The 15101-nt window shown below is 38.1% G+C and overlaps 1 protein-coding gene across 2 annotated transcripts in view; it reads left to right on the top strand.

The window, feature by feature from the left end:
• CNTNAP2 (contactin associated protein 2) overlaps window positions 1–15101 on the top strand; it is a 793259-nt gene that overhangs the window by 695584 nt on the left and 82574 nt on the right. For both annotated transcript variants that reach the window (XM_010708239.2, XM_031552712.1), the window contains 3 exons: window positions 1501–1719; window positions 4082–4318; window positions 13718–13963. In XM_010708239.2, coding sequence (XP_010706541.1) covers window positions 1501–1719; window positions 4082–4318; window positions 13718–13963 — 702 coding nt within the window. The remainder of the gene's footprint in view (window positions 1–1500; window positions 1720–4081; window positions 4319–13717; window positions 13964–15101) is intronic.

Genomic DNA, 15101 nt, shown 5'->3' with positions numbered 1-15101 from the left:
ATAAAATAAGTCTTCAGACAGTGACACAGTCAATATAAAGATATGCATATAGCTGGACTGTACAGGCATAAAGACTTCTACATGAAATATCTTTGCACTTCACTTTCTCTTTTTAAAGAAAAATTAATTTCCCTTATTAAAAAAAATAAAAAATAAAAAAAAAAGCACTTCCTTCCAGAAGATCAAAAGCTTGCAAATCAAGAAGTATTCTTGCAGAAGTTTCCAAAATCCAGGGTGGTTTTACACTCAGGGAACCCATAAAAATATCAACAATGCTGTCTGTTGCCTCAGAATAAGAGGAATATGCTACAAAGACATTCTCATTTTACAGCACTGTAGAAAGATAGCGTTTTGCAAGTAAAACAAGCCTGACAGTGAAGAGATCTGAGGTATTTCTTCAAAGCAAAATGTAAGGGACAAATACACACATCTCCTTGAAAACAAACATGGATGTAACATACAGCAGAAGTACTAAAGAGATTTTACTCTACTGCTTACTTAGCCTGAATTTATTGTCAGAATCCCTGAAATTATAAGGTGTGATAACACTAAAATGAATCATCTTTATTTCTTTAATGGCAAGCTTTGACCAGAGATTTTTCAGAAAAATAAAATGGCATTATAGCTTTGAATGTTTTAGAAAAACAGATCAAATGGAAGTCTTGGATGTCTTTATTTTTGCTCCTTTGCGAATGCTGTCAATAATAACCCATTCTGTGATACCTCTTTCATCTAGTGTTTTGCCACGGTAAAATAATTTTAAAAATACATTTAGTATAAACTAAATCTCAATAGGAAATTTAAATTTATATTTCTTCAGTCAAAATCATCTACGTACATTCCCTGTACAACCACCAGTATCAATTATATTGATCGATCATGATGGATATGACCTGATGGAATGTCTAGTAGAGCTTATTGAACATTTGTAGAATATCTAAACATTCTTTGAATTTTTTACTATAAATAGAATGCTATAGTGTTTGCTAAGAATCTGTTCCTTTTTCAGTCATAAAATTTCACATCACTTATTTACTTATTTCATATATGCATTAGTTTGTTGTAGAAATTAACTGCCTCCCAGAGGAAGAAGAAAAAAAAAATAAAAAATAAAAATAAAAATAAAAACCTCTGAACATTAAAAAAAAAAAGAATTTATTTCAAGATCTGTTGATGTTTTAAAAGTTTATAAGCATATTCTGCTGATATTACTGAAAATATAAGTGGAAACAAAAATTCTTCTTTCAGGATATATTTCACTCTGAGTTAATTTTAACTGATTTAATTTCTGTCACATGCTGTAGAACGTTTTCAGAATGGCTTCTTGGAAAGCCATTTGTCTAATTTCCTCTCATGTTAGAAGGAGCTAAATGTGCTTATAAATTCTGAAGGGTGCCTGAGCAGTATGTATTTCTACTTAAAATAAATATTTTCTGTTTAAGAACTGTAGATGTATACGCTTACAGCATAATATGGGTTTGATTTTGCTCAATGTTTCAGCTGCTACAGAGGTTTCCTTTTCATTTGATGTTGGAAACGGACCTGTGGAAATAACTGTCCGGTCTCCCAATCAGCTGAATGATGACCAGTGGCATCGGGTCAGTGCGGAGAGGAACGTCAAACAGGCCAGCCTGCAGGTAGATCAGTTGCCTCCAGAAGTCCGGAAAGCACCAACGGAAGGACACACACGACTGGAATTGTACAGCCAGCTCTATGTAGGTAAGGTGCAGAGAAGATAACCAGGCTTTCAGGTACTGGATGAACTCTGCCTCATGTCTAGCAAGCATCAGTTAGTTTAACACAGGAAGATGCCTTCCCAAATATTTGAGAAAAAAATAATAAAAAAGGAGAAATGACAAGCACCTGTGAAACTGCAGAGATAAGAGGATTAGCTAAGAGAAAATATTCTGTACTGGCAACATGTCATTTTTTGGCAGTAGTGCCAAACTCCTGTTTTGGCCAGTTTCTCTCTCACATGTACTTATTTACAATTGAATTTAAAATTTCTGCATAGATCATGCCAGGACTGTGTGAGCCTGCTGTGTCCATCCTAGTCACACAGGTTTGGTCACTGTCCATGCTTTTGCTCTTACTGCAGTAATTTCTCTTTAGTCATATGGGCAGTCTTCCCATTTGCTGTAGAATAGAATTGCATGGTGTCACAAAAATTCATTCATCAGAACCAGATGAATATGGCTGCTTTCTGGAGACGCTGGTTTCCAGTACATTTTTAGCATGTTATTCCAGCAGTACTTGTATTTCTCTGACTGTTAGACCTAGGAATCCAAAAGCCAGACATGGCAAGTGCCACTAGTTGGAATCAAAAGTACATGAAAAAGTGAGCAAAGAAGCAGCACCTTCCTACCTCTTTATATATCTGTTAAGTGAGGAAAGGAAGGAAGAAGAAAAAACAGATGTTACCTTTTTCCATGTTAGTCCAGATACAACAGCAGAAATTAATCAAAATGTTGTTTAAAGCTTTTCCCTCCTTGGTAAGCAGCACATGTTGCTGTAAACCACTTCAAAAGTGTCACCAGAGATACAACTATTGTTTACACAATGAGTTTCTCCTTTACTGCTGACCGTGATCCCAATAAAAGCCTGTTTCCAAGTACATTGAAATTTTTTTAGAAGACAAAGCCTTAGACTTTTGAAAGAAATACCAAGACTTTTTATGAAAACAGAAAGAGCTGGAAATATTCATGCCTGAGTTCTTGGGGAATTGCTAATAACTGTTGATTTTTATAAATTGTTTTGAATTAACACTTATACCATCCATCTTTTGAAATACTTGGTACTTGTACTGCCAAAAGCTGAATGTCCAAACTTGCAGCTGACTTTCTTTCTTTCTGAATCAGATATATTTCCTATAACTTACTAAAGAATAGTGTCTCTGATTTAAATTCTAGCCGAGTCTGACAGAATTGATGTGAGTTCAAGTGTCCTCAGTGAACACTCTGAGTATCACAGCCTTCAGAGTGACACGGAATAAGAATTATTTCAGTACTCCATTTTCTGTGATAAATATTCTTTGGGACAACGAGGGAACCTGAAGCATGACTTAAAATCCTAGGGGCTAGGATATCCATCAGGATGGGAAAGATGTGAGAATTACAAGCATTAGAATTCTTTTGTCACCATGGTGTATATTATTTTGCATAAAGTGGAACCACACCAGACTGGCCTCTACCCTGTGCACTTCAGAAGAGACCAGAATCGACTGTCTCCTCTTAATCCAAATTACCCAGTTTTTGAAGCAGCCTCTTTGATTTCTGTGGCTGATTTGAAGCAGCAGATGGTCTGTTTTTAGTCCTCTGCCCTACCCAGGTACTCTGTGCTCTGTAGAGATGAGTGTTCAGATCTCTTCAGGCATATGTGGGGACTCCTCAGCATCTGTGGCACTGCAGTAATCAAAGGGATGAGTGCACTGTATGACAACTCCTCACTGTTTTTTGCTTGCAATTTCAGGATTTGGGGGTTTTTTTGTTGATGTTGTTTGTTTGTTTTTAATCCAGCCTAAGACTTTCTGAGATAAAATCATGTTTTTCAGCAAGTATTTACCAGGAAAAAAAAGTCCTTAGTGACGTTCCAATCTAGATTTTCAAATACAGCTCTTCAGTGCTGTGTCCTTCTCCCTATATTTAGGCAATTTAGCATTATGACTGATGTTGCTTGGAAATGAGCATCTGTATTTCCTATTCCCTCTTTCTCCATTTCAGTTTTAAAATATATTAAACATGTTTCAAATATGTAACATATTATGATATTATAGTTAGCATATATCAGCAATAATTATATACCAAACAAAGTTACATCTTAGCAATGTAGCCAAGCCCATTTCTCCCATGGACATCTCTAAAAATCTTAAAGCCTGATAAGTGTAAAGCAAAGGCACTTATTCTTTAGGTATATTTTTGGCACAGTCTGAAAACTGAGGTTTCACTGATTTCAATTTCACTAGGACGTGGTAATGCCTCACTTTTATAAATAAGTTACTTAATTTATTTATCTGTTGTCACGAGCCTACCAGGATATTTCCTATAAAACTCTTCACTGTTGTCTTTTTAATATTTCTGCTCAGGTGCCGCAGGCGGCCAGCAGGGCTTCCTAGGTTGCATTCGCTCATTGAGGATGAATGGGATAACACTGGACTTGGAAGAGAGAGCAAAAGTCACTCTAGGGGTGAAGCCTGGCTGCTCTGGCCACTGCACAAGCTATGGAATGTACTGTGCCAATGGAGGAAAGTGTGTTGAGAAATACAATGGCTACTCCTGTGACTGCTCCAAAACAGCATATGATGGACCATTTTGCATTAAAGGTAAATGAAATATGCAGAAGGCAGAGTGTGTGTGAATAATTAAATCAATTTTTGAGATTTTATTAATTTAAAAACTAAATCCTGTTTAATACTTCTTACTAGCAAGTCAAATTATTCATCCATGATTTAAATTTGATATTTTGTAAAAACAGCAATGCTGCTACTCATAGCAGGTCATAGAATCATAGAATGGTTTGGGTTGGAAGGGACCTTTAAGATTGACTACTTCCAAGCCCCCTGCTATGTCTAGTGGGACACCTCCCACTAGACCAGGTTGCTCAAAGCCCCACCCAGCTTGGCCTTGAATGCTTCCAAGGAGGGGGCATCCGCATCATCTCTGGACAAACTGTTACAGTGTCTCACCACTCTCATAGTAAAGAATTTCCATCTAATATCTAGTCTAAATCTACCCTATTCTAGTTTAAAACCACTTCCCCTCGTCCTGTCACTACCTGGCCCTATAAAAAGTCCCTTCCCAGCTTTCCTGTAGGCCCCTTTCAGGTACTGGAAGGCTGCTATAAGGTCTCCTCAGAGCCTTTTCTTCTCCATTCTGAACAAACCCAGCTCTCTCAGCCTGTCCTTGTAGGGGAGGTGCTCTAACCCTCTGATCATCTTCATGACCCCTCTCTGGAATCACTCCAAGAGCTCAAAGTCCTTCTTGCATCGGGGGGCCCAGAACTGGATACAGTATTCCAGGTGGGGCTTCATGGGAGCAGAGTAGAGGGGCAGAATCATCTCTTGACCAAGCTGGTCATGCTCCTTTTGATGCAATCCAGAATACGGTTGTCTTTCTGGGCTGCAAGTATACATTGCTGGTGCATGTTGAATCTTTCATCAACACTCACCACCCAGCCCATATTTGTGCTTGGGATTACCCCAGCACAGGTGCAGGACTTTGCACTTGGCCTTGTTGATCTTCATGACGTTTGCATGGACCCAACTCTCAAGTCTGACCAGATCCCTCTGGATGGCATCCCTTCCCTTTAGTGTGTCGACGGCACCACTCAGCTTGGTGTCATCGCCAAACTTGCTGAGGGTGCACTCAATCTTACTGTCCATGTTGCCTACAAAGATGTCAAATATCACCGGTCCCACCACCGGTCCCACTTGTCACCAGACTCAACTTGAACATTGAGCCATTGACCACAACTCATTGAGTGCAACCATTCAGCCAATTCCTTATCCAGAAAGTGGTCCATCCATCAAATATACTATTATCCAATTCAGCAACCAGGATGTCATGTGGAACAGGGTCGAACACTTTGTACAAGTCCAAGTAGAAGACATCATAAGCGTTATAAGCATGTTATAAGCACTGACAAGATTCCCTCCTCAGCCTCAGCCTCAGCTTCAGCCTCACTCTCAGGTCTCTCAGCCTTTCCTTGTAATTATCTTTGTGCCCCATTCCTGGATATGATCAAGGCCAGATTGAACGGGGCCCTGGACAACCTGATTGAGTGCCTGATTTAGTGGTTGACAGTCCTGCCTAGTGTATGGAGGTTGGAACTAGATGATCTTTAAGGTCATTTCTGACTCAAGCCTTTCCATGATCAACGTATGATGATTCTATTATTATTAAACTGAAGAGCCCAGAACTGGCACAGTACTCCAGATGAGATCTCACCAGGACAGAGGAGGAGGAAAACCACCCTCTGGCCACCCTCCTTTTAATGCACCCAGGGTAGCATTGGCCTTGTTAGCCACAAGGGAATATTGCTGGCTCTTCGTTTTCAAGTCTAGATTGTTCAGCAACTTTTACAAAGTGTTCAACTGTTTTTCTTGATTTAAAAGTCTTAATGCCAGTTAAATTTACAATGTAAAATTTAATGGTCTGGAAATGACTTGTTTTTAATATCTCATTATCAACACTATTTGTTACAGAGATTTTATAATTATTTTGATCACACAATGGTCCCAAACCAATCTATTTGTGCTTAATTTATGCTTTAACTCTTATCCTAATACTTCATGGTTGGGTTTACAGAGCAGCCCCATGAAGTCATTCGCAGTAAATAGTGCCTGGGGATATTCTGGATGAGTACATTGGTTTTCAGCACTCAAAGAATGGAAATGGACAATCTGAATTGTTTTATGAAGTCTTACGGATATAAAGAGATGTTTTTAGCACCTCTACAGTAGTGCAGCAGAATTACTAGGTACTTGGTACCTACATAAAATTTATTGCCGATAAAGAAAACATTGACAGTGAAAGGGAAAATGGCAAAAATTACAAATCTTTCAAAAAATTTGATCTCTATTTCCAGTTTCTTGCTCCAGGACACAGAGTTTGCAATATGTTCCAAATTTCATTAGCATGGTGAAGAGAAAAAATTAATGACACTAAAGAGAAAAAAAATGCCTAAAATATCACTGTCTGTGCTGCAGGCCTCTGGCTGGACTGGGAGACTGATATGAAGAACTTAACCGTGTAATATTACTACTGTTGATACGACAGTGCTTACAAATCAGCCAAACCAGAGTTTGTCTGTACTAAACACTAAATTATTCCTCCAGTTATGTTTTTTTTATTCTGTTAGATTCACATACAGGAAGAATACAACATTAACTTAGAGTTGTTTTTGGCAGGAGTTTGGCATTTTTCTATCCATTTTAAAAATATAGGTAAACATAAATAAAAGCCACTCTGAAAAGTTATGACAAAACAAAAAAGTATTAAAATTAAATTCACTAAAAATGACATGGCAACAATTCTTTTTTTGAGTCAATAAAATTGAAGTGTAAAAGACTACTCTGGTTCTAACCTGAACATTTTTTTTCTATGTTTTCTATATGCAAACATATACGCTAAATATACATTACCATTCTTCTACAGCACATGACAAACCTCTTATTAAATTAATTGAGATCATTGTATTCACATTCCCAGGCATTACTTTATATGGTTTTAGTTGCGATGGACACACTTTATTATTTGTCTTTGAAGTAAAGCCATACAGTGAAGCCTGATGAAATTCCTGTATGCAGGAACAGTGAAAGCCATTACTTAGGTCAGCAGTCACATGCTTTGCTTGTGATTATGCACTAGAAATACACTATATTTATGGGGATTTATAAAATAATGCTAGGGACTCATTAGAATCTGGTTATCTGAAGAACACCCCTTAGTTTCTGATGAAGTGCTTTAATGCATGAGCATCTTCAGCAAAGGACAAAGCTCCATTATGACAGAAGGAAATGAAGATAGTAATATATGGACATAAAAGAAGGTAGCTGAAGCATGTCTCTTTAATGGACTTTCATAATCCCCATCTTAGCTGAGAAAAATAATATTCACTTCACAATCACAACTTATTTAAGCGTCAGGGAGTTATCTCTAGATCTATCTGTGTCTGTGACAGGGACAGCAGGCCCACAGGCCCGCCAGCCCAAAAAGGGGAGGACAGGGGAGAGGGGGTGTTGGTGGTTTACAGGCCAGTTCAGCCCAGTACTGTGACTAATCGGGCTGGGGACCCCTGGGAAAGGGGAAAGGGAAATCGGAAAGGGAAAGGGGAAAGGGTGGGGAAATGGGAGACGGGCCTAAAAATACAACAGTGGAAACAATCTGAGGAGGAAAGTTAATTTACTAAATGTGATATCGGAATGCAAGATAACACGCTATAATACAAGATATAATTGGAATTGAGGCTAATAAACTAAATAAAATGAGAAAGAGTGTCCAAAACCTTTGGAGGTGAAACAGCTGGGAAGCACACCCACGCAGTGCCAGGCAGCAAGAGAGTCCTGTGACTTGCAGGTCTTTTCTTCTCTGAGCGTGAAGTCCCTGGGATATGTTCTTCTCTTCTGAGGACTACGTATCCAGAAAGTTGTCAGCCCACAGAACTGGAGTATTAACTCTTTAATTCCCCGAGCTTTACATGGTGTTCTGATGTGCAATATCAATAGCAAAAATCATAAAACCATGGCATTTCATCCCTTACTCCACATCAGTATACCATGTTTAATATATATATATATATACAAAGAAACAATAATTGAAATGCAATAAACACATATATCTATATACATATACATATATGGAATTACTGACTGCACTCCCCCAACATCAAATTCCCTTGTGGTACACAATGAACATCCCCATCTTTCTGCATCACCCACCAAGTGGACCCAGGTCCCTGAGCAAAAACAATTCCACGGAGAGGTTTGCCCTTTCCAGAAGCTGGAAGGACCTGAACTGCTTTTCCCAGCATGCACTTTACATGTACTACAGGGACCTTATCTCCCTTTACAATATGTAGGGAGATGGACTGGGTAAGATCTCACTTGACTGATCCTCTGGTGTTGACCAACCAGGTGGCTTCTGCCAAATGGTTCTCCCAATTCTTAAATTTTCTGGCACCCATTGCTTTCAACATAGTTTTTGACAACTCATTGTATTGTTCATGTTTACCAGAAGCTGGCACACAATAAAGAATATGATAAATCCACTCGATGCCATGATCTTTGCCCCTAGTATTTACAAGGGAATTTTTGAAATGAGACCCATTCTCTGACTCAGTTCTTTCTGGAGTGCCATGTTTCCATTGAACTTGTTTCTCGAGACCTAATATGGTGGTTGGGGCAGTAGCATGGGGCACAAGATATGTTTCAAGCCACCCAGTGGTTGCCTCCACCATGGTAAGCACATAACACTTACGATCAAGGTGACATAGTCAATCAACCTGCCATGCCTCCCCATATTTATACTTTTGCTATCAACCTTTCCTCCCAGACAGGTTTCATTCTCTTGGCTTGTTTAATTGTGGTGCATGTGTCAGAGAAATGAATGGTGCAATAGCATCCATAGTTAAGTCCACCCCTTGGTCTGTAGCCCACTTATATGTTGCATCTCTTCCTTGATGGCCAAAGGTCTCATGGGTCCACTGAACTAAAAATAACTCACCGTTGTTTTGCCAGTCCAGGTCTATTTGAGCCACCTCAATTTTGGCAGCTTGATCTATCTGTTGGTTATTTTGTTGTTCCTCATTAGCCCGATTTTCGGGCACATGAGCATCTACATGGTGCACCTTTGCAACCACACTCTTTATTCGGGCAGCAGTGTCTTTCCACAGTTCAACAGCCTAAATAGTTTTACCCCTCTGTTGCCAGTTGTTTTGTTTCCACTGCTGTAACCAACCACATAAGGCATTTGACACCATTAACGAGTCAGTATAAAGAAAAATCATTGGCCATTTCTCCCATTCAGTAACATCTAAGGCCAGCTGGACAGCTTTTACCTCTGCAAATTGGCTTGATTGTCCTTTTCCATCAGTGGCCTCTGCAACTTGTCATGTAGGGCTCCCCACAGCAGCTTTCCATCTGCGATTCTTCTACACAATACGACATGATCCATTTGTGAACAGGGCAAATTTCATTCTCTGGTAACCACAGGTGTTCAAGAGTGAAATCCCATGGCACTTGGGGTCCCCAAGCTTCTAATATTTTTCCTAAACATTTCCATATTCCCTGCAACCATTCTCTGGTTTTGGGGAAGGCTTCTTCCAGATAATGTAAATGAAGAGAAATACATCCAGGGGAATTGATAACATTAAGGCAGAATTCCAAAAATGCATAAGGCACTGAGAAGAGAACCTGGATACTGGTATAAACATAGAATTGTTTGTAAAATTAGTTGCTCCCTCTGGGATATAACTGTCAATGTTCAAATCATACATTGTATATAAGTACCAGGCACATGTCTCCATCAGTGCCCTTACTTGGTTATGTACATATACAGCTCCAAAACAGAACATGATGAACTTAATAAGAAACCAATACATCCCAAAAAACATAATGGCCTTTAACCCTTTATACAGCACTCCTAAAATAAAGAACAGATCTATGGCTGGCAGTTGCTAGAGGAGAAAAAAAAAAAAACTCACAACAGTGTCCAGAGTATGGCAGACTGCCCAGACTAAAATCTAATCTGTGAAGGTCAAAGCTAGTTACAGCACTCTACAAATCTATGACTTTAAGAAATCCTTTTTTTTTTTTTTCTTCCTGCTAATGTTAAAAGGTTCAGTTTTGGCTCAGATTGCCTGCATTCTCCACCAATAACTGTCATGGAGTTATCTCAAGATCTATCTGTGTCCATGACAAGGGGGAAAAAAATCATAAAACCATGACATCATGTCATCACTTCTTGCAGTATGCACATTTTGAACAATTATTGTCAAGAATGAAGTACAGGAAGAGTAAAATTTCATCAAAAATCTCTGATAAACACCTTGAGACCTCACAATAATTGCAACTGCCATCAAACCAGATTGGAGTGTAAGTTTCACAAAAACAAGGTCAAATATCCCACTAGTTTTATGTTCTTGTTCCTCTCTCTCTTTTATTTTTCAATGTTTTAAGAAAAATATTTAAAATGTTGTGTTATTAATATACTAATGATATTGTATATTTTGTGAGGGATGCTCCAAAAGTAATGCCTCCTGTTTTACGTTGACCCATAATATCAGAGGTGGATATTGGTGCTACGGCAATAGAAGTTAAGCCTTCCTACCAATATTCCATTACATTTTGTTGCTGTGTGGCTGATGGCAGCAGAGGGGCAGTCTGACAAAATGATGCTTGACATGGAAGTGTGTATGAAGCAAAGGTGTGTAAGTGAATTCCTCCAGGTGGAAAAAATTGCACCCATTGACATTTATCAACATTTTCTTAATTGTCATTGAGATTAAATAGTGAATGTGAGTACAGTAAGGTGGTGGGTGGTGTGTTTCAGCAGTGGTGAGAGTTGGTCAGATTGTTATGAGTGCAGCATGCAGACTCTTGATCATTTCTGGTGAAAATACATAGCTAATGGTGGTGAATTATGTTGAAAAAATATTGTTTTGTAGCTAAGAATTTGCTCTATCAAACAGCGATATTGTGCTCTTTGTATCAGTTGTTGTTTCCATGGAAATAAATAGGAGGATTACTTTTGGAATGACCTACATATATGTAGCCCAAGAAAATTTCTATTCACGAAATGCAGCCCAGACAAGCCAAAAGGTTGGACATCCATGGCTTACAGCTTTCTTTGCAGTAATGAACAATTAAATTTCATTAACAACAGTTACAGCTGTGAAATGTGTTGCACAGCTTCCAGTTCGGCCCCATGTCAGCACTGAGGTCAGGACTGAAAGTCCCAGTAGTCCCAATGCACAATACCTTGGACAACCACGCCACTAGGCAATCCCTAAAATCACATCTAAAATAAAAAGCATGACAAGCAGCAGAAGGGTCAGAGGAAGAAAAAAGCTGTACATAATGTCACATCAGTCTGCTGTGTGTTACTGGAGGCTCTGCAGGGACTGCCAGCGGTCGCTGTCAGGTAGCAGAACTTCCCAGCATACCATGCCCTGTGTAAACCATAAGCAGGTGTTGAAGAAGAATAAACTAGATGCTGTGAGGATATATTTTCAAGCCAGTCTATAAATGCTTAGTGCTACTAAGCATTGTGTACTAAGTAGTGTATACTACTTTAAGTACAACCACACATTTTCAACCCCACAATGAACTGCAGAAGCATCACAATTTCAGGTTAGGATCCTTCATGTTTAATCCAGGACTACTTAAACTGAGCCCGACTGTAAAATATAGCTGTTAAACTGAATTGCATGTCTTATGACTATTTCAAGATTTCTGCCATCAAATGATAGTTTTAAATCTATCAGAATGATCAGATTACTTATAGTACCTTGGGATCACAACTTGACTCCGTATTTTATGTGGCCACACAGTGAGATAGACTATGATATTTTGAGGTTTGGAGAACTTTTATGTGGGAACAGATAACCATAAAGCTTTTCTAGAACCAGATTTAGCAAAGTTCTAGAAAGGATCATCAACAAAACCTACAGTAGTTTCACCCATCTTCTTATCTGTTCTGTGCTCAGATACTCGGAATAAAGACAGCAGACTTATTCCTCAGTCAGTCTATATCACAACATAGTTTGTAAAATGTATGTATGTAAATGTATGTATGTTCGTATGTTTTGAGATAACGCTTTTGCTTTGAATTGTGTGAAGGATATGATGACTCCAAGTACTAAAAGGGGATAAAAGAATATTTCCTTTTAAATAAAGATAGTGTATTGATTTTCCACAAGTTAGATGAGTAGGTACCAACCTGTGGCAACTTTTGATATATCAGAAGATATTAAGTGATGAAGGATTTTTTTTAATGAGTGCTGACGTTTTTGAGCATTGCTTCCAACTATTCTTCAATTACAGTACTTATTTGCTATATTCATAGTATTTATTCATCTTTCTTTAATCTCTTGTGAATGTTCACAAAGGTGTCTCCTTAAGTAAGATCACACATAGTTTGTATTTTCCTTTAATGCTATTGTTCCAGGTAGCAAAGCCTACCCAGTATTACAATATCAGCGAATGAATGATTGCCATAGGAAACTAGTCCAGCTATTCCCAATAGACCAAGAAGACTGTACTCTACAAATTATAGGCAACTGTGCAGTGATTCCCATAGGGGCTTGTCAAAATCAGCCTTCACTATGAGAATGTCAACCTTGAATTATGTTTTCAGTGTTAAAAGATAGGCAGAATTCATCATAATGAAAAATAATAATGTTTTTTCTAGTTAAAGTATTAACCCTTGTAAACGTAGTTTTATTTTCTCTCCAGAGTATTTAAAAATGAGATTTTTTCTCAGATTGCTTTGAAAACTTTGTGGAGCAGCACCTCCTGGGAGCTATATGTCAGGTGACCTATGCCTTGTTTGCCATCAAAAGTCAAGCCCCCCAGTTAATTTTTTTCCCATAAGGCATCCTGATTAGGCAACTCTCATGAAGGACTGTGGTTGAAGAAGATTATATTACACTGTTTTGTCTAATGACATTTCAAATATTTCATGTTCAGAAGTCATCTTCATTCCTTTGTGAGGTTATTCCAGATCCACTGGAATTTGCTGGTCAGAACTTCTGCATTTCGTTTTCATTGACAGTGTTTGTTAATGGTGCCTCCTAAATCTCTCGTCCTTGTATCTCCTTCTGTGGAACATTATCTACTGCAAGACCTCTATGAGATTAAATCTCAAGTGCAGTTCTTCTGATCTGTGGTATTGGTATGGAATGTAGGTATATATATTCTTTGTGACCTGAAGGAAATCTTTCCTTAACTGTGTGAATCCAGGCATCCAGGTTTCATAGCAAAGTATAATCTCCATTATCCTTTTCATTATCATTGGAAAACAGTGAGGCTTTTAACTTAAATACTGGGAAAGCTTTTAAATAATGCAGCAGTAGTAACATATGCATATTAGTACTGCTCAGGTCAACAGTAATATGTTTCATACAAGAAGTGTCAGCACATTCAATTTGACTTTCCCTTTGTGGTTCTTTTTTGTTGTTGTTGTTTTCTTTTTTTCTTTTTTCTTTTTTTCTTATTTTCAAGATGTTGGAGCATTTTTTGAAGAAGGAATGTGGCTTCGTTACAACTTCCATTCCCCAGGGACTAGCATGAAGGATTTAGTTAGCCGAACACTGTTGAGTTCTACAGATCCTGAGATTACAGCGACCAGCCATAACTTGAATAAAGAAGAACTCAGCTTCAGCTTCAGTACCACCAAGTCCCCTTGTGTCCTTTTGTATATCAGTTCCTATACCCAGGACTTCATGGCAGTGCTCGTCAAGCCATCCGGTAAGTATCTGCTTTGGACTCTTTCCACTGAAGGAACATCATGATAATAACATCAGTTTGACATTCAGCTGAACTCTGAACTGATGAGAAATTATTTTCACCCTTGTCATTTAAAAGTAAAATACACAAGACCTGAATAGTGATTCTGCTTTACTAGATTTTGTCTGATATAAATGTCTTCAATTTTGAGGGGTTTCACTAGCCGAAGCTTCCAACACTTCTTCTCAAAGCAAACAGACAAAAACAACAAACCATTTCTTAAAAAAATTGTTGTAACAGCTAGATCCATGCCATAAAATAGCATTATGAAGCTGATAATTAGGCAACCACATGTAGGCACTGAAATAAATGGTTCTTAATCAATGGCAACATCCCCTGTAGTAAATGGTAAGCGTTGTTACCATATGATGGTTAATCAGGAAACTCTAAGACTCAAGTTGGAGTGTTAGATATTTAGTAGCAGCTTTGGATTCATGGGGGTAATCCTTCTATCATGCATACCTTATACAAAAGATCTTCAGTATATATACATAACTTGTGTTACATATGTAGAAGTTTTCCAAGAGTTGTATTACGTATGCAGAAGTTACTCAGAGTTATATTACATATGCAGGTTTCCCAGAAGTATGTTACATATTCGGTGACCAATTCCAAGCAGGATCTCCTATTTCCTTAGTAAAAAGATTCAGCAGAGCTTCCTTATCTCCTTGGTTCAGAGACACAGCTCTTTCTGCTACCTAAATGAACTGCAGGGCAGGGGTGTCCATCAACAAACACTAGCAAGCTTAATAATATCGTTACAACTTGTATCAGTGTAATGCACTATTTTTTGAGAATCCAACTATGAATGTGGATGTCACATAAAATACATTATAAAAAAATTTTATGATTATTGGACGTTGGAGATAGATCATTTTCTGGAGAAATATAAAAAGATAATATATCTCAATTCCGAATGATGCTTTTCTTACCCCTGAAAATTATGTAGTTTTAAAGGTCTTGAGCTACTTTCCGGGCCCAGAACATTTCAGGTTTCTATCAATAATGAGGTCTACATTTCCATTTTCAAAAATCCTTCCTTTTAACAGAATGTTAAAATCTGCTATGAAGAATAGACACTTGTTTAGAAAATTAAAAA

This window comes from Meleagris gallopavo, chromosome 3 (assembly GCF_000146605.3).
Source record: "Meleagris gallopavo isolate NT-WF06-2002-E0010 breed Aviagen turkey brand Nicholas breeding stock chromosome 3, Turkey_5.1, whole genome shotgun sequence".
Lineage (NCBI taxonomy): Eukaryota > Metazoa > Chordata > Aves > Galliformes > Phasianidae > Meleagris > Meleagris gallopavo.
The sequence above is the reverse complement of the archived record's forward strand: the minus strand, read 5'-3'. Positions and strand labels throughout refer to the sequence as shown.